The 20032-nt window shown below is 40.4% G+C and overlaps 7 protein-coding genes; 4 read left to right on the top strand and 3 right to left on the bottom strand.

Annotated features, from left to right (window-relative positions):
* Positions 1-6849: 6849 nt before the first annotated feature.
* FFUJ_03792 (related to heterokaryon incompatibility protein het-6) lies at positions 6850-8589 on the bottom strand (the record flags this gene model as incomplete). Its single annotated transcript, XM_023572997.1, has 1 exon — positions 6850-8589. One exon carries the CDS (start codon positions 8587-8589, stop codon positions 6850-6852), a length of 1740 nt encoding a protein of 579 aa, XP_023427022.1.
* A 773-nt stretch (positions 8590-9362) lies between these two features.
* FFUJ_03793 (uncharacterized protein) lies at positions 9363-9915 on the bottom strand (the record flags this gene model as incomplete). XM_023572995.1 has 3 exons in its annotated part: positions 9363-9382; positions 9453-9529; positions 9590-9915. The coding sequence occupies 3 exons, from the start codon at positions 9913-9915 to the stop codon at positions 9363-9365; spliced, it is 423 nt and encodes a 140-aa protein (XP_023427021.1).
* A 2026-nt stretch (positions 9916-11941) lies between these two features.
* FFUJ_03794 (uncharacterized protein) lies at positions 11942-12355 on the top strand (the record flags this gene model as incomplete). The annotated part of the gene is made up of 1 exon (XM_023572994.1): positions 11942-12355. The coding sequence occupies one exon, from the start codon at positions 11942-11944 to the stop codon at positions 12353-12355; it is 414 nt and encodes a 137-aa protein (XP_023427020.1).
* A 756-nt stretch (positions 12356-13111) lies between these two features.
* Positions 13112-13372, top strand: FFUJ_03795 (uncharacterized protein; the record flags this gene model as incomplete). Its single annotated transcript, XM_023572993.1, has 1 exon — positions 13112-13372. One exon carries the CDS (start codon positions 13112-13114, stop codon positions 13370-13372), a length of 261 nt encoding a protein of 86 aa, XP_023427019.1.
* A 1952-nt stretch (positions 13373-15324) lies between these two features.
* On the top strand, positions 15325-16101 carry FFUJ_03796 (uncharacterized protein; the record flags this gene model as incomplete). Its single annotated transcript, XM_023572992.1, has 1 exon — positions 15325-16101. One exon carries the CDS (start codon positions 15325-15327, stop codon positions 16099-16101), a length of 777 nt encoding a protein of 258 aa, XP_023427018.1.
* Positions 16102-16638: 537 nt separating this feature from the next.
* On the top strand, positions 16639-17253 carry FFUJ_03797 (uncharacterized protein; the record flags this gene model as incomplete). Its single annotated transcript, XM_023572991.1, has 1 exon — positions 16639-17253. One exon carries the CDS (start codon positions 16639-16641, stop codon positions 17251-17253), a length of 615 nt encoding a protein of 204 aa, XP_023427017.1.
* An 806-nt stretch (positions 17254-18059) lies between these two features.
* FFUJ_03798 (probable pectate lyase) lies at positions 18060-18861 on the bottom strand (the record flags this gene model as incomplete). XM_023572990.1 has 3 exons in its annotated part: positions 18060-18164; positions 18211-18602; positions 18663-18861. 3 exons carry the CDS (start codon positions 18859-18861, stop codon positions 18060-18062), a joined length of 696 nt encoding a protein of 231 aa, XP_023427016.1.
* Positions 18862-20032: the final 1171 nt, after the last annotated feature.

Genomic DNA, 20032 nt, shown 5'->3' with positions numbered 1-20032 from the left:
TTCTCTAGGTAATCTGTATTCTCTTACTACTCTATCGTAAAATATATAAGCTATAACTTCTATATCTATTACTTCTCTATAGGATAGGTAGATTAAGAACTTTATAAGTCAATCTATAATAACTATAATACTATTATAGAAGATGCCAGTTAAGGGTTCTTTTAATAGTAATAGCTTTATTATAAAATCTATTATAATTAAGCTCTATAATACTTCTATAACCTTAAGTGATTATAGTTCTCTATAAGGTTTATATCGTTATGCTTTAATTCATACACATATATCGCATTATCTAACCACTTTATTAACTAATATTCTTTTCACCTTATACCTGTATTATAGAAGTCTCTTTAAAGTTTTTATTACTCCTTAATATCTATATACTAAGTAACCGTAAAATTCCTATATAAATTCTTTTAGTTTCCCTAGGATTTCCTTAACTTCCCTAATTTATATCTATCCCAATATTTATATTAGCTATATAAACTAATATTCTCCTTTTTTATTCTTCTCTAGGAGTTATTCTATTATCTTAACTATACCAGTATTATAATCTGGTCTTCTACTAATTGCATCTACTCTTCCATTATTCAATCCTCTTCAGTAAATAATCATAAAGTCAAATTTACATAGGTATTCAGCATAGCGTAATTGCCATCAGTTAAGTTCTTACATTATAGTGAAGTGCGAGTAGAATGCAATAGGGTATAATTTGCCTTAATCATTACATTAACCGATTTATCCTTCTAGCGCATACTCTAATAAGTCAGTCTCGAGTTCTATTTCCTTATTAGGGTTAAACATAACCAATATAGGTTCACTAAGGATTGCATCTTGTAATTATTTAAATAATTTTTAGACATCCAGTATCTAAATAAACTTTCATTCCTTCTTAATAAGCTCTATTAGTAAATTTACTATCCTACTAAAATCTCTAATAAATCATTAATAGTAATTAGCAAAACCTAAAAAGCTTTAGACTTCCTTAACTATTTTAAATATAGGCCAGTCTACTACTATTAAGATCTTCTTTTATTCCATTCTAATTTCTCTAGGTATAATAGTATATCCTAAAAAGTCTACTTCTTTTATATAAAAGTAACTCTTTTCCAGTTCAACTAATAGGTTAGCATTTTATAAGGCTTTTAAAACCTTATAGATATATTCCTTATATTCTTCTTTATTATCTAAGAAGATTAGGATATTATCTAAATAGTATACTATAAAGATATCTAGATACTATTAAAATACATTATTAATTATCCACTAAAACATTATAGGTATATTAATAAGTCTAAATAGCATTACTAAGTATTCAAAAAGTCTAAATTTAATTCTAAATGCCATTTTTTATTTATCTCCTTCCTTAATGTAAATTAGGTTATAGGCTCCCTTAAGGTCTAAAGCAATAAAGATCTATTTGCCTTATAGATAGTCCTTAAGTTCCGTAATAAGCAGAAGTAAGGTCCTATCCTTAATAATAAAGGCATTTAACCTTCTATAGTCTACAATAAATTATAATTTCCCATTTTTCTTAAAAATAAACATTACTAAAAATCCTGTTAATAATATAAATATCCTAATATTTCCTTTTACCAGTTCTATTTCTAGGTATTCCTTTAAAATTATTAATTCCTTTTTATTAAAGTTATAAATCTTCTAGAATAGTAAGTCTTTTAATTTAAGCCATATTTCGTAATCCTAGCAGCTATACTGTAGTACCTTTATTTTAAGTTCTTCGCTAAACAGTTTCTTATAAATATAGTATTCTTCTAGTATATTCTTAAGTCAGTCTTACTATTCCTTTTTCTTAAGTTCCTTTTAGATTTATAGTTATTTATCTAGGCTATATAATTATATTCTAAAAAGCCCTAAAATCTATTAATTTTATTATTTCTTGCCTTTTATATACTTATACTTAACTTCTATTAAAGGTAGTAAATTCTTTACTTTACGCTTACCTATACTATCCTTATTAGTTAGGGTTTAAGATCTCTTATTATTTATTATAATTATCCTGTTATCTCTATTAGCATTACTAGAAAAGGTAACTTAGCCAGTCCTTTAGTTAATATAGGGGTTCTTCTTTTATAGCTAATTAATATCTAGAAGGATATTAACTTCCTAATCTAGAAAAAGGATATTAAAATCTATTCCCTGATTTTTTCCTTAAATAAAGACCTTAAGGTAATCAATCTCTTAATTAATAATTCTATTATTATAATTAAATAATTATCCTTTTGCATTAATTAGCAGATAGGGTTTTTTTTTCTTTCTCTATAATAGCTTTAACTATATAACTATTTTTAAGTTAATAAAATTTTATTTAGCTCTGCAATTAATCTAAACATTTAGCCATTTTCCCTTAATCTAAACTTTTAATACTAGGCATTATAGTATAGAATCTTTATATAGTCCTAGCATATTTATTAATCTAAGTCATTCTCATCCAGTTCATTAGCTTATCTATAGCTCGGTTATAGATAGTATATAACTTTTCCCAATATATCTCGGTGCGTTTATTTGCAGTTACTATTATTATATCCTTCTCTATTAGGGCAGTCGTTAAGAAATTCTTTATTAAATAGTTATTATCAGTATTCTTCTTCTAACTTCTTATCTAAAATCTTATATTTACTTAATTATTTCTATCCTAATAGGATATCTTATATTAGGTATAGGCCATCTGCCTCCTATTAATATTAAATTTCCTTAGTATCTTCTAAGCTAGTATTATCAATTAAGGGTTCCTTTTAAAGATATTTATATCTTCCTTAGGTAATATCATTAAATTCTTTTTCTATATCCTTAATAATCTTTATATTTTCTTTAATTCCTTATATTAATTTATTAACCTTATATATTTTTCTATAAAGTGCCATACTAAATTAAAGTTCTACTACTCTAAAATAGTTATACTAAAGGTATATTAAATATCCTTCTATTTTATTTATTAAATAGGGTTTATTATTAGGTATTCTATTTATAGTTATAGGAAAACAGTTATTATCTATTTTATCTAGCTTATATTACTTACACTAATGGTTTTTACATAAAACCTAGGCTATTTCATTATATTAAAGGTATATTAGCAGTATTTATACATCATCCTATATATTAAAGATAGGTTCTAGATACAGTAAGTTTAAAGTATCATTAGTATAGTAAGCCTTAATATAGACCTTACTTCCTATTTCCATATCCTAATATTCCCTAACTCCTTATATATAGATATTATCCTATATATTATAAATCCTTAGACCGTCCTTATTAATCTTCTTTTCATAAGGTTACTTCTATTTCTATAAGATCTATTCATCTTAATAATAGAAGTATTAAGCAGTCATTCTGGCATTCTTACCTCTATATCCTATACTGCAAGAACTTTATTATTTCTTCTATTAGAGTTAATTTCTTACTTTAACCTCTTATTTCTATTATTCTTCCTTACTTTAGAGTATCATCCTAATAGAAATATTATCTACCAGTCTAGATAGTTTGCCTAGCTCTTTTATATTAAGGATAATAGCTTTTCCTTCCCTAATAACTTCTAATATTTATAGTTTTTCTATATTTAGCTATTTCTTAAATTCTTTAAGTTTCTTTCTATTTACTTCTTTTCTTTATTCTCTTTATTTTTTATTAAAGTATTCTTGCTTCTTTAGGTCTTATATATATTTATAGTATCTTTAATTTTACAGCTTATTTTATTAGATTCTTTTCTATTTAAGTTCTTCTAGAATATATAACTTATTCTTCTTTTCTGGTTTCCCTTTTTCTTTAGGTTCTAACTATATAATTTCACTTTCTCTATTAAATTATCCTTTATATCTACTTTACGTCATTCCTAGTATTTAGGTTTATATAGCTATCTAAGATTTAAGCTATTATATTAGTCCTAATATTTACTTACTGTAATTAAGGTCTTATAGCTTTCTAGGTTATAGATATTGCCATACTATATATCCAAACTGGTTACAGTTATAATATTTACACTTAAACATATTATATAGTCTGCAATTTCCATTATCCATTTAAGTAACTCCTAGAGTTATTAGTCCTTTATATAATCTATATAAGGTATTATTTCAGTTACTTCCTTATTACTATTATTAGTTTTAAGAGTTACCCTAGTTATTATTATTTTATTATTAGTTAAGGTAGTAAAGGTTAAAATCATTTCCCCTTTTATAGTTAGCTCTCTCTCTTCTACATTTATACTATTATTTATTAATTTTAACTGCTATAGTAATATATATAATTAGGTCTTTAGGCCTATTAGCTAAATATAATTTATCCTTAACTTCTTCTTTTAGACTTTAGTAGTAAATTTCTATAAGTAAGTTATTATCCTATTAAGTTTTAGCAGCTAGCTATTAAAACTTAACTAAATAGGCTATATATAACTTATACTATTAAAATATAAGCAATTCAGCTGCTGCCTATCATTCTTTATTAACTACTCTAAAATTATCTTTAAGTGCTTATTTAAAATTTTCCTAGTTTCTAAAGATATTCTAGGTATCTTAATCCTAAAGGTTTTCTTCATTCTCAAGATAGTCCCTTATAATAGGTTCAAACCAGTCTTTAACATCTCCTTAAATTAGTAATATAATAAACAGTAACTTCTTTATAAGGCTATCCAGCCTATTAGGAAACAATTAGAAGTATCCTTTCATTTAGGTAAGAAATAGAATTATATTACTTACCTATCCTTTAAACAGTTCTGGCTTAAGCAGCTTAAATGCTTCTCTAGGGTCCCTTCTGCAGTACTTATAATTGCCTCCTTTATTAGTCATAGTAGGTTATAAGCTTATCTGCGCCTGCAAGTTACAAATAGTATTATAAAGCTATTAAACTTCAGCTGCCATTTTAGCATTACTAAATAATACTCCAGTATAAGGCAGTATAGAAATACTAGCATTACTAGATATCTTAACAGTATAGTATTACTTAATATATATACAGTATATACTAAATAAGAGCTATTAACATATAACAGTTATAGTTTTAAACAGGAAAACTAGTCTATATTAGGTTTATATTTATAGAAATATAAGGCATATATACTAAGCTTAGCTTAATATTATATCTCTTAATAATTAAATAATATATATTAGGCTTATTAATATAAAAAAGTTTTATTAATAGTTAGTTAACTAAGTTCTATTTAAGTGCTAGTAAATATAATCTATATACTAATAGTAATCACAATTTAGTAGTTATAATCACTAGGTAATCGGCCCTTAATCACTAGTAAGTATTTTAATTACTAAATAATTGCAGGCAATTACTATAATTATATAGTAAGCATACATAACTAGGTTGCTTATTAATCAAGGAAATATAAGGGGCACATAACGTAAGCGCCTTTCCAAGTTTAATCGTAACAGCCTTTTATATTACCTTTTAAAAGACTATAATTAAGTTAAATATTAAAGGGGGTTTTAAAGGAGCTAGACTTATTTCTTTTAATCTTAAAGTTATAATCTTAAAGCTTAATATATAGCTATAGACTTTAATACCTATTAAAAAGGTAGTTTAATAAGCTTAAGCTTAGACTTTAAGGACTTTAGTAATAGTCCTTAAGGCTAGATTACAGTTTAAATACCTTTAAGGCTAAATTAAAAGATATTATAGTAACTTTCTAGAGTTAATCCTTAAAGCTCTTTAGTCTTTTATAAAGGCAGTTATAAGGAATATATAAAAGACTGTCTTATTAAAGGCTAAAAATTAAAAGCTTTATAAAGTAAATAATATATTTAGCTAGTAATATAAAGTAAAAAGGATATATTTATAGAATAGAGAAAGCTTAATTATATAAAAAGGTTAGAATTTAATTAATTAAATAGATATAAATATATAAATATTAGTTAAATTATTAAGAAGTAGTAATTAAAGAAGATTAATTAGGCTAAATATTTAATAATATAATATATATAGTAAAATTAAGTATAATATAAGGATCTATTAGGTAGTTCTAAAGGCATTTAGTAATAATTATAGTAATTAATTTTAATTAATTAAATAGTCTATTGTATTTTTATTATAATTTATTTTAAGAAGGTTAAGATTTTTATCTTACTTACTTATCTATCCTGCTTGCTTATTGTGTACGTTATAGATATCTTATAACTATTTAGATGCCTTTAAATATATTGCCTTAGTAGATATAGTTAATTCTTCCAAGTTTGTCTCCTGGGCAATCAGTTATTAGCCAAGTCCTCCAGTTGTCCCAACTTGTCTGCCCCATTGAACTATAAGGAATGTTACATATAAAATCTACATTATCATAGTGCTTCTATGTTAATTCCTAATATCTGGTGACTAGTATTACAAATGCTGTATTTACCTATTAAATAAGAGCCGTTGACTGAAATGAATTGGCAGGGAGTTCAGTCATGACCCAACTGTATATAAAGTTCCTTTATCTTTCAACCCCTTCCGGTTCTTGAGCGAGAGCGCAGATGATAGCAAAGCTATTAGAACGCTAGAGCCAGACCCGAGACAAGATGTGTTCGGACTCGGACGACGCATATGCCCAGGCCGGTTCCTAGCCGAAACTAGTCTATCTCTTAAAATCATGCAGACTATAGGACTTACAAGATAGGCAAAGTCGTGCGGGGCGACAAAGCAGTTGACGTCCCAACAGACTTTTTACCCGGTCTTTTGAGTACCCTGTCGAGTTTGAGGCCACGATTGCTCCGCACCATGAGAATGTTCTAGCCATATGTATCGAAACTTCTTCAATGGGCTGTTACATGAATATGAAATCAAGATTATATCCTCCTACTTATAAAGGTCAAGAGATGCTCTGTTTCTACCTGTTAAAGTATACCAAAGTTCGCCTTAGATGAGCACAAAGCTCTCGGGCGAGTCAACATCGCAACCACTTCCGCGGCGAGGAAAGGCATATGTGAACATATCCCTGTCCTTTAGTTTCCTCACCACTCCCATCGCGATAATAGCTGGACCTAGAAAGCTAAAGCGTCCTGCTTCTGTACCTGGCTGCAAGACGAAAGGCATCTCGGCACCTGACAGATGAACCATGATATCTCCCTCTCGCACCAGATGCGACACAAATACTAGGCAGCGATGTCGAGTTAGATTGTACTCTTCGATGACATCGTTGGTCCTAGGTTCCAAGGTTGCCCAATTGTAGGAGCAGCGCTTCTCAAGAATTTTGTATATCTCTTCGATGCCTTTGTTGCCCTGATTATCGGGCATCCACCAGTCATGGCTCGAATAACAGCTTTCCAGTCCTACCCCTGAAGAGTAAGATCCCAAAATCTCAGAGTTGAACTCCCGGTGCATTCCACCTTGCCAAGGACTCTCTGTCGAGGCGATAACTCCAATTCGGGCTCCCTCGAGACGCAAAAGCCCATAGTCATCATATGCCTGCACTGGAGGCGCCGTATAGGGCATGTCAAAGTGGAATACGCCGAATCGAAGCATCAAGCGGGTAACGTTTTGGCGCAGATCGATAGCCCAGGATGGCAAGTCCTGTCCGATGGCGTCTCTGTCGTAAAAGATCTGGAGACTGGCAAGAGTTTGGCTGATGTTGATTGTGTGCTTCTGGAAGCTTTCGAATACTGTCGAAACTGATTTTGAGTAATCAATCTCCGGGAACCCTTCCGTAACGTCATAGGCCTCCTTGGTAATCTCTCTAATGATTCCCAGGACAGCAAAGACCTTGTCCTGTGGCAAAGTCGCTTCATATAGACTGCTTCGCATAATCATCCTGAACCAGGCTTGATGGAATCCGCCTCCCTCAGTGTACATGTCGCTCTCGCAATGATGTTTGAAGAAGACGTATGCTCTCCTAGCGCTCAAGGCTCGTTCCCGAGGATCACGATGGGGTCTGAACGTATCCCGAATCTCATCCATGTCTGGGAGGAGGCGATCCATAACGAACTGAAAGTCTTCGAAAGAACATTCCCGGCTTCCACAGGCCACGTGGACTTTATAAGCCGCATGTACCTCTTGTCGGGTCCAAGTCCGCTGGAACCATGGCTTGGTCTCGACGAGCTCGGTAGCTGCTCTCCGTGCTCTTGAGTCCTCCACCGCTCCACGAATGCCACCCATACCCTCCCTGCCGTAGGTCTCGAGCAGGTTAAAGAGATATTCGTCATCATCAGTCGCTTGACCCAGCCAGACAACGACCCTGTACGCCTTGAGATAGATGCTGAACATCATCCCCACCTGGCCTGCTTTCTCAATTAGGTCGTTTTGATTGATGCAGATAGCATCTATCCACAACAGTCGGGGTCGTTCCGGGAGCCGAAGTTGTCTCAGCGCCGCGAAGAGATTCGCAGAGATCCAGAACGGTAGCCCATTTACCAAGATTCTCTTGGTTGGCTCGGGATCCCCCCAAGTGTACGACAATGCCTCGTACCCGGCCTTCTTAGAGTTTCCTGCGACTGTTGCGCCTGATTTCTTTTTGAGGTCAATCGTGAACAGGTCGCATTCAATCTCGACATCGGAGTCAGCCGATGGATGAACTCGAAGAGCTCTTGTCTGCTGATGGATCAGAGGTTGATATACCTGGCATTGTACACCAATTTCTGCTTGACGCTGGGCTGGATCCATGTTGGGCATTATCACATCGGAAGCGAATTGTTGCACATCCAAAGCTTGAGGTCAAACTTGAACGTCTAAGAATGATGTTCAGGGGAGAAGAGAGGAGGTTATGAGCTTTCAGATCTCTGGCTCGACGTTGGCAGTCAGCCCCCCCCGCAATCGGCACAATTAAGTCCGAGAACCTTTAATCTAAATGAAACACGTTAGGCTAAGAAAAAGAACCCTGAGATTGAATGTTAAGGTGGTGCTAAAGAGGCAAATCGACTTAAGCCAATATTTATAAAAGTAAAATAAATATATTTTATTACTTATATTTACTAAAAGTAAGACCTAATTTACTATTTTTATACAGGAGCTATTCTTATAATTATTTATAATCTATAAGCTAATAAACCATTTGCTAGCTATAGTGTGAAGATTGTCGAAGATATGGTGAATGATTTCAAGTCACCTAATTAATCTAGTGAAATTCGTTTTAGGTATCATCATTGTAGCATTATCGCACAGAAAGTCCAGTCTCAAGAAGATAAAGCGAGACTTAAATGGATTGAGGCTAAAAAAATCATCACAAGCAACCGCATTTAGACAGCTATGCAGATAGACCCTGTGTACTTCTGATGTGTGTAAAAGTCTTAACTAGTAGTTTGTTGTCTAATGGCCTGCCACTGGTGGCTGCTTTCAACGCTAGTCGAAACAAAGATGTTGGCATTGTGGGCCCTCCCTCGGACGAAGTAGCCTGCAATGTGCTTTTACTGCAGCATATGATTAAGTAGAGTAACAACCTAACACTTTCCGAGAGCGGCTATCATGGGTAGAAGATTAGCAACGAACACGCGTTACCAGCAGCGTGTAAGATAAGAGAATATACGAACCTTTAGTGCATCGGCTGTCGGTGTAGGCGCCAGACACGTAGCAATACCCTTCAGCATGCGGGAGGCGGTCCCAAGTGCTACAAGACCACGACCATCAGACACGTAATGCCGTTGTTGACAGGTTCATAGTAACTCACCAGTTGCCTTCATGACAAGTTCCCTTCTTGTAGCAATCAAACTTGTACTCCTGGCCCTTGTACACCGAGTACTTGATCGGATAGTTGGTGCCAGGTCCACTGCGGCAGAAGGCGCGGTTCGAGACGTTGACGATCTTGCACTTCCTAGTGGAGCGTGAAAAGATGTCACGACCCACCAAATCAGCTTCGCTCTGATCGACGCTCAAGGGCTCAGTTCCTGTGGCATGTTCGTCTCTTGCGATGCCAATAGGGCCAGAGTCTGTGACTGGCGAAGCGAGGACGCCGGAGAGGGGAAGGAGCAAGGCAATAACGGCAGAGAACTTCATTTTGAAAAGTGTGAAGGAAGCAGAGTGTCGCTTGAGGTGGTGCTTAAGCGAGGATGGTGTATCACAGTGATGGAGATGGAGGTTTTCTGGGGCGTTGCTCTCCTTTTTCTTCCTGACTTAGCCAGCTTCTACTGTCCTTCCCAGTGAGATTTTTTACAAATACTCCAATGTAAGCTCGGAACCATTATTGCCCCGTGGTTGTAGCAACTGAAATAATTTAGCCGCGCAGATAAGGTCACCAACAAACATATTGCTGCCAGGGTTTGCAACTCAAGCCCGGGGTTGGAGCAATGCCATTGATCATCATCCACGTTAGCGGCTTGTGTGGAGGAATATAGTTTAACCCCTGAAATATATATAGTGGAGTCCCACGTTCAGCCGCAGCGCAGGGCAGGATGATGTTGCTAAGACCGCTGGACCAAATGACGCCCAAAAACGAGGGCCCCCGTTGCAGAGGTAACGGGACTAGGGCTTATATTGTTATATTGGTCGCAACGGATGATGCCTGGGCATAGCGGATAATATTAGACAATCCCGCTCCAGTCGAGCTTCACGAACTGCAATGGACTCCCATCTCATCTTGTTTGCTGCAGCCTTACCAAGCTGTCGCGTTGGTAACAATAACGACAACGGGGAATCGGAACCTGATATGCATAATCATCCCTGCTTAGACTGACCCATGAGCGGGCCAAAGAGTTCTTCGATTGGCGGTTGGAAATGGGCTCCACCTTCGGTCATCACGTTGTATCTAGAAAGGGCCAGGGAATTAAACCAATGGCTAAAATAGGAAAGATATTCAAGAAAATAAAGCATAAGAGCTCGTGTTTAAATTAATAGGCTTTACTTTGTGTCATAATTAGGTTTACTATTATTATTAGATAGAAGTTCAGCCAAAGGTTGGGGTTACAGGGGCATGAGTGGCTTGGAAGGGTAAAAACAACGACGGTAGAAATCGCATTACAAGCCAACTAAGGAAGGAGGAGCAAGAGCGGGGCGCAGCCAAGTGAGTAAGGGGGCGGGATCGACGCACTGAATCAGGCAGACATGCTGAGGCTATGCATACTCGTATACATCGTATACACATCAGGTCAGGCTGTCTGACGAAAGGCCGTCTTCTGAATAGGCCTTCCCTACTGGATAGGCTGGAAGAAACTAAGGTACGGAGAATGACTTCCAAATCTCGCTGGTGCACTTTGTGGATGCAGTTTCTTTGACGAAATCACCGCTGATCCCAATTTTATGGCGGAGCTGACCAAGGAGCTCCCAGTACATATGCAAGAGTCAGAATGCCCGAAACGGAGAGAGAGTCTTGTGAAGATCCGTGACTACTGGACTGTCGTCTTACTTCACACCAGTGCTTGAGCACTATTGGTTGACATTGGCCCACTTAAACTCCGTTGCGCCGTTAGCTGGGCACAATGTTCTTCTGGCCAGTAGGAGCTTGTGACATTTCTCAACGTGAATGTACTGTAATTGTCTAAACCCCTTGCGGGGTCACATGCTAACATCTGAGACGAAACCGGGCAGAGAGTGCTCTGAATACTTTCGTCTAAAATCAGGACTTAGGAGTGGAGGAGTGTGCAGGAGGAGGTTGGGGGGGGGGAAACTATTACCACCGTGCCTTTTTCGATGGAAACAGTCGCCGAGTCCTGGCTCCAAGCCTGTGCTTAGCTTCATCGAACATTATGCGCCTTATGTTTAGCAATGAAGGATCGACTACGCCCCATTTCGATGCCCCCACTGCATGGTTAAGTGCAAGGGGCCGTAATTCCTCCCCCAGAGCTCTGCGCGACAAAAGGACTTCTCGAGTGTACAAGATCACCATCGAATGAGCATATGAAAAATTGCAGTACTTGATATGACTGAGCTGAGAAATTCATCCGATGATGACTGTAGATCTTCGTCGATCTTAGACCACTGCTAAGTATATAATAGCTGCGTCACGCCTGGCAATATTTGCAATACAACACAGTCTTTCACAAACACATCCAATCATTTCAAATCACAACCAGACAATCAATCCAACATGAAGCTCGCTTCGCTCCTTACATTCACCACAATTGCCATCGCAGGCACAGACGCATGGAGCTTTACAGTCTGGACCGGAAAAGACCAGCACGGAAAGAAACGCCACTACCACAGCAGTGTCGGAGATAACGACTGCTATAATTTCGACAAGGCCATCACTTCGAAGGGCGTTGGTTCTTTTGAGTTCTGCAGCTTCATTTGGACCCGTTGCTCCGTCTCAATCCATAGCGACATTGGCTGTCGGGGCAAGAAACTTGGGTCCGCGACCGCCGCTGACAAAGGCGACTTATGGCCCACAAAGTGGTCAAAGAATACCAGTAAAGAAGCGAAGAAAATGAAGAGTTTCAGGATTCAAGGCTGCAAGGATATTCCTGTTACGGGAGGCAACTTGGATATCGCCAGCTGTAAATAAGAGGCTGTGGGAAACTGGGTAGTTGCTCCTTTTGTGATTAGCTGTTTCTGTATAGGTTATGTGTATAGGAAGCTTTTATATAAAAGAGAGGAAACTAAAAGAGCCTTAAGGAATTAAGTTAAATAAAAACTGTTACTATTAAGAATAACTTATAAGGTTATTACGTCGGTCAATTAAAGGCAAAGGCTTAAAGAGTGGTTGGCTATTAATTATTCTAGATTTAACCCCCCTAAAAACAGCTCTATAAGTTGAAATTTAATAATATAATAAAACTACCTACTATCTTAAGATTACCCTAACTTATCCATCCTTTTATATAACTAAAGAGGCATTTTCTTTTTTATCAAGAAGCATAATTTATATAATATTATTAACTTTAAAGAAACAGGAGCGGCACTACTCAGCCAAAGGGGTGAGCAGGGCCGATCTGGGCTGATCAAGGGCTGAGGGGGAGCTGAGGGGACTGATAAAGCCTCGACAAAAGTCGGCAGTCCGTGACAGGTCACGTGTCAGTTGAGTTTCGTCTCAGGATACCAAGACATTCCAGTCTTCTATGATAGACGTGGCCATCGCGCCCCACTCCCTGTGCGAAAGCTCCTCTTCATAGAGGACTATCATAGTCGCTATCATCCCAAGGATGCCCTTGAGTCTTTCTGTAACAACAGCCGTCACTGCGCTCCTGGTTTGTTGCTTGACGGGCTTCCAAAGTTAGACGAGTATTCTTTGATAATTCCAGCAGTGAGGCAGGAGTGGAAGATGGATGGACTTCCTCAAGTCAGACCTCAAGTTGACAATGGAACTATAGTTCATATTGGCACCAAGTGGCTATTCAACTTCTTCCGCTATTACAACGCAGAGCGACTCGACACAGAAATACCAGCGGGATCTCCGATAGGCCGAGGCCTTTGTGACAACAACCATATTGACGGTGGTGACCCATCCGACCGACTTGGGAGTATCCCCTATATCGGGAAATATGGATATGAGCGAGGTCCCGGAATAGTTGGAGGACTTTGAGCTGGGTTCAAATACTTTCACGAAACCAAGGAAGTCTACTTCGCCCCTCTCTCATGGGCTGACATCGAGCCCTTGATTATGGGTCCCTATGGAGAGAACGGCAATAAAGCTCTGTTTGATGACCACACCCCGCAGTTTGTATCTAAGGTGTGGATTGTCCGACAGGGTATGACCGCTCCAAAAGGGTGGATCAAAGTACAGGAAGCTGATGATTCAGATCCCGCCTGGAGACACCAACTGTTGAAGACATAGAACGCTGTGCGCTATACGTTGAAAACCATTCAGGAGGAGCCAAGTCCGGTCCCTTCTTACAGCCTCCATCAGAGATAGATTAATGTCTCAGGAGCTTAGAAACGTGCTGCCGAATCAAACTTCCCCTTTCCTGTGGTTTCGCCTTCAATGCAATCGCCGTCAACAGAGCTGACTGATTGAGCATCTGGCTGTCACGCGTTTCTGTGGCTATAGAGTTTGACAGTTACAATATCCAGAACATATATAATTGGGGTCTAGGAAATGAATAGTATTATTATAGGTAGAACCAGGAAAAGGAAAAAGAAATTGCTGTAGAGCTTTGCCACTTGGAAACTCAATCATGGTGACAACATGTTTTGAAGAGACCCATTTCAAATCATATGGGGAATTGGAGATTTCCCAGTAAATAATGGGCATCAATTCGGACCCGCCATACATGAGCCGTAATCTACCGGTAGGGACTTGTCAATCCTTCCTAGAGTGGACTCAAAACATGCTGGGATAGAAGGACAGAGGTGAGACGCAGGTAAGGCGTGATATTACATTAGAGAGTCAGATGATGAACATGCTTATACAAGAGTCGGTTCATTACACCAACTGCAGACCAACAGCAGTGCTTCTAATTATCTATAGTGTGAGGAAGATGAAGGAAGATCATTCTGGCAAACTAGTACTCTCTTTAGGTTCGTTCCTAAACTTATTGTCCTTGTCCGATGTCATGTACATACCATATGATTAGAACACCGCCGCCCCTTTCTTCTTCGCCTGTACACCATTGTTGATTTGCTACACTTCCATGTGATTCAGTCCGTGCCAGCTTATAATGAGCTTAGGAGGCCGTTTCATACACATCAAATCTCTCCGTCGGTATCTACCTCCTTGGGCCATGTTGATGGTGGCTGACTAGGCATAGTCCGTCGGTCCCAGCGGAACTAAAGTCGATGGGATTGCCTTCCAGTGCCGTTAGATGTTCATTGACAAACACAATTGGGGCCCTCTGACTGGGCAGAGGTCAATGCAGTGCTCGGCCACGGTCACCTGGGGAGGAAGACTGCGGTATGTGAACCGTTTTCATACCCGCGAGAAGCATTGACGGAGGCTAGCATGTGTACCACAGGATTTATACAGGCGCACAGAGCCAGTGGAGGTCGAAATTCCGACGCTGTTTGCCTAGTCTCAACGTCATTAGGGCTCTGAGTCTCGGGCACTGAGAGTCGAGACGCCGGGCCGTCGATCAGGAGGGCAGTAGCCACTCATAATAAATAATCGCAGCGGATGGCCCAAAGACATTCTCTGTGCCTTCCATCCGCCAAGACCCATCATCTCACCTCTTCCTATCTCCCACTTAATCTCTCCCGCCTCCTAACTCTCAACCTCATCTTCAACCACGCACCTGTCCGACCACTCGTCCCTCTCATACCATCTATGGTCTCCCACCCCCTCCGTGACCGATGCCGCTGTTATTCAACATTCCGAATCAACCTCGCAGTCATCTCGTCTCCCGACCCATTTCCCTCCACTCAGTCTATCAGCTCCGAGTCGTCCCATAGCCCATATCATTGCCACTCAACATCACGACTCATCCACCACATCGAATGATCACTCGCAAGCCACATAGGCCCACCAGATCCGGATCTGTCTCACACAACGTTCCAGTATCCTGGGCTCTTGTCCACTCACATTAGTACGATCCTGTAACGATGTCACAATTTGAGGGACCAAAGCTAACCATTAAGCGTTCAGTACCCTTACTTCAGAAGCTACACGACGCGCACGTTCATAAGGTCCTCCCGCAGAACATCGAGAGGATGGGTGCAGAGTTTGTCGGGTATGGCAGCATCGCGCGCCGGAGTCGGGAGCTTGCGGAGTGGCACCGCAACTCCGATTACTCTATCGTGCACCCCCCAAACAGCAAGATACCATGGAACGTGCCAGGGCATGTACCAGCAGGACTTCGGGTGTTGAAGACTCAAAAATACGAGGTCCAGGGTGAGATATCTGTGACATGTGCAGCCAAGTATTTGTCTTTCGCGAGCGAAGCAGACTTTCTTTCGTACGTGGACATTGTTGTACCAGATATTGTTGGTCCAGCCATTGATATCATGCACTACCATGGTAGACGAGAAAAGGACAAGATCAATACGTATTCCGATACCTCATTTGCTTTGCTCCTGAGCGCGCAGAATCAAGATCTTATTGACCATACTCAGAATCAGAAGGTACACAGTGTCAGGCTGCGCTCAGAACTATCTCCTTATACAAACGAGCCAATGCGTCTCCTCGAATTCTTTCGGGAGAATACTGCCGTACGCGAATGGCTTGCGACTCTGGCTACACTTCTCACCGAGCCGAAGCTGATCCTGACTAATATACCGGTCCCCCCTGGATGTATCGTCGAGCGTGAGGAGTATTTGCGGCGCCCGTTATTTATACTTCCTCATGCTGTTCAAATCATCGTCTTTGCACCTGTCGATTAGCCTGAAGATGGATCCTACCACTCTACGGATACGTATGGCCGCCGCTTCCCTCTTGGGTTTCCTCGACCAAGCCCGAATGATGAAAAGGCGTTTGGGGAATACATTCTTGACAATTTGTATCGAGCCTTAATTCTTCAGCACTTCCTCTTTCGGCAGAGGTCTGACGGGATGAACGAGAAACGATATAGGGATCCTCTCAGTATAAGTCCTACCGAAGCTGAGGCTCCGTGGTTGGGATATTCCGTGGGCAGGTTTGAACCCCCTTGAGTTGAAGATAGCAAGGTTTCAGCAGTCGCCCGATCCTTCATTATTAGACTACAACGAGAAATTCAGCACCGAATCGTTGAGCTTGCAAGCTCACCTAAAGTTACACCAACCCTGCTTAATCGACCCAAAGAGTTACGGAGGTATTCAAAGCTGCAGTCGACATGGGAGGATTCCATTCTTGCACTGAAGTTGTCATCAAGATTGACGTATAGGTTTGCCATCGCGGAGCAGAATATTGAAGGAGTTGTTGATCAACGTGCTGTGTTTCGGATGAGCCTGGACATTGATACACTGCGAGTCTTCGACATGGGCCTCCCAGACTTTCGTACCGCCACTGGTATATCTGTGCTTCCCGTACGAAAACTACTCTCGATTTCAAAGATGTCCTTCTACAGGCGTGCCACGGACCGCGACACTATGTGGCGTTTCGAAAGTCCTCTCGGTGAAGCCCTAGATCTCGAGAAGCTCCCGAAACTCGAAGAGTTCTCTGTGATCTTCCCCAACGTGGCTGGATATTGGATGATAGAGGGTCTTCAACGCGTCAGAACTCAGACTGACGTCCCAGACTCTGCTCATACTGGCATCAAATGGCAATTCAACACTGGCCTCTATCCAGTACCCAGCTGGAAAGGACGATCCCATGACAGCCACTTCAACGGCTCAGAAAAACCATATATGCATCCAGATGCTCCTATTCTCAAAGAAGCCATACCATACGTGGGCCATTGGGGATACGAGCACAGTCCCGGGGCTATTGGCGGCTATTGGGCCAGTTTTCAGTACTTTGAAAAGACCAAGGACGTGTATTTCGGCCCTCTTTCATGGAAGGAAGTTCAGCCCCTTGTCAAGGGTCCCTTTGGAAAGAATGAACGCGAAGTTCTTTAACGAAGACCATACGCCGAGGTTTGTGGCAAAGCTCCGAATTGTTCGACAGGGAACCACTCCCCCTACTGGATGGATCAAAGTGGAACAAGAACGCCCAGGTGATCCCAAATGGAAACATCAATTGCTGGACACATGGAAGAGCGTGTGGTACACTTTGAACGGACGCAGGTGTCTTGATTATTTGGATGAACTATCTGAGCCTTGCCCCTACTATCTCCGTCAGAGGTAAGCGAACCGTGTTCAAAGAGAGAATGGAGTCTTATGAAAGATGAGACAGATGCTTTTCTTTGCTTTGGGCGTAGCTTGTGTGAGCTGTTTGTTATCGATTTCGTCGGGGAGAACCTGGTCTGCATAAAGATCCAGGGCTTTTACTCTCGGGACAGATACTTGCCTTAGCTATGTATAAGTATTTTAATAGTCTGAAAATATCATAAAAAGAAAAAGAAACAAGTATTATTATGTTCTCAATTCCTTGAGAAAGCAGTTGAATTATCACGAAACTTCAGCTTCAGGTTAACACAGCGCCATACGTTGAAACACTCTCGTAGTGCTCAGGTAGGGGGGGGGGGGGGCATGACGTGGCCGAAAGGTGTCAAACTCAAAATCACTGAGTAGGAACACGGAAAAGAAAGATTAAATCGTGGAGTATTGATTCGTGTTATACGATACATCTATGTCAGAAGATCATCCACCAGCACCTTTCAATCCGCTAGCGAGATTCTCGTAATCTTCAGTCAATATTTCTGAGGTCAAAATTGGGGCAGAAATTCACAATAGGCACTATTTGGAGGCGGTTACTCATACGCTTAGCAGAGGCCAGCCTTTGTCGGCTCACAAGCGCCGTTACCCTTATCACAACCATTGTAGCCCTGACATTGGACTTTGGGGTAGCAGTTGTTGGAGTAAGTGGCCTATAATACATTAGTCACTTGGTTACTACTGGATCAAGATGCCTACCTTGTCGCCCAAGTTGGTGTTGATGCCCATCAACTCCCCACCGTTAACGGCAGTGGTGCCCTCCATATGCACGGAGCGTCGGCAGTTACCCTTGCAGTTACCGCAAGACCTGTATACCTTGCCGTAATCATTGGCATAGAAGTTGATAATGTTCACGTGTCCACAGCCGTTATGCTGAATGATCTTATCAGCAGCTTTGTAGGCTCCGCCGCCAATAATGTTGGCCGTACCGCCGCCCTTGATGGAGATGGCATCCTCGCAGACGTCCTCGAACCACACGAATTCAAGCGTACAGGATCCGAGGCAATACACGCCTTCGCGTTGATTGGCGCCGATGATGACATTTCGCAACTTGGCCCCGTCTTCAAGTACAAAAACCGTGTCCTTCTCACCTGAAGGGAAGGATTAGTGATGGCCAGGAGATTACTAGTACTAATGCTATCGTGACTTACCTCCTTCAGACTGGCCTGTACACTTCACCCCACGATCATACTTGACCCATCCAGCGTCAAAAGTCTGACCTTTCTTAATGTACTGAGGAGAACCGAGAGTTTTCGTTCCCGTATGCTTGGGAAGGCCCCCAGTATAGCCCTTACAGGCCAGGACCGAGGGCAAGGCTGTAAGAAGAGCGATTGCGCTGGGGAAATGCATGATGAATTTTGTTGAAGACGGTTCCCTGCTGTAAATCATTGAATGGATATCAACAAGGCATGTCGCAAGGCTTTATACTTTTCACCAGTCTATCTAAAAAGGTTTTCTCACTGTTCCATGATGCCAAGTTTAAGTGCATGCATCATTCCCTGCAAAGCCCAGCGTTGCATGCGGGGGCGCTGTCCAGGTGGTATCCAGGTGATCACAGTCATTAATTCCTCCAGTCATATCAAATGTCGACGGATAAGGGAACTGTTACCAAGACCAGAGTGTGTCAGTATCAAGCGGCCATTGGTGGAAGTCAGTCTTTGCTGGAAGTCACCACGATCAAGCTTGTCTTTATGCTTGAAAAGGCTCCGAGGCTCCGGGAATTCTCATTTCTGCATTAGGCAGGTCTCTGTAGTTGAGTACTCCCACAAGGGCTTTGGGTGCGAACATGGGTGATGGATGAGGACACTCAAAGGTTCCTATTCAACCACTAAATATTATCTGAATATGATAGGCGCGCTTACGGCGAATGTTTTCTCTTGGAAAGACTGCTTGTACACAAGTGAGCCTCTTGTTCAGCAAGCGGCCGAATTAGCAGCCGCTCCCACGACCCTTGAGTCAAATGAGCTTCTTTGCGACCTTATTCCAATGCTGAAGCCAAACCCGAACAGAACATCTACTACAACTCCTCTAGCAATCAGAGTTGGGATTATCAGGCTCTGGTGTCGGTTTGATATCAGGAGGGACATGGATGCACAAGGAATCACAGTGACTTGAACATAACTTCAATACAAAGGGCAGCTAACTCAGTCAATGAACAAATGCTAATTAGCGTGAAATAGTGGTGCGCGGCCTTCTGAGATTACTTGCCTCGATGGGCTCCCACGCACTTTATCCTGCTTTACCTCTAACTGACATCCTGAATCTTCCATTCGGCGTTTGGAACTCCACGAATAGTGAGCCAGGACTTTCTTGAACTCTTCAGAGAAGAACGTTGTAAAGTTGTGTCACCGGGTGATTAAACGTGGTTCTTCCCGGATCAAGTCCACCTATGTCCAGCCGAAGCATGATCTGTCTCATCTCGTCAATGAGTCAGAGGGATTTGTGTTGAGATATGTGTGCCTGAGGCCCACACATCCCTTGTGATGTAGCCTGCCCGCTTGGGCCCCGAGCTAGTTTCTTC

Source organism: Fusarium fujikuroi, chromosome FFUJ_chr02, assembly GCF_900079805.1.
Source record: "Fusarium fujikuroi IMI 58289 draft genome, chromosome FFUJ_chr02".
NCBI classification, from domain to species: domain Eukaryota; kingdom Fungi; phylum Ascomycota; class Sordariomycetes; order Hypocreales; family Nectriaceae; genus Fusarium; species Fusarium fujikuroi.
This window is presented reverse-complemented; position numbering and strand designations above follow the sequence as displayed.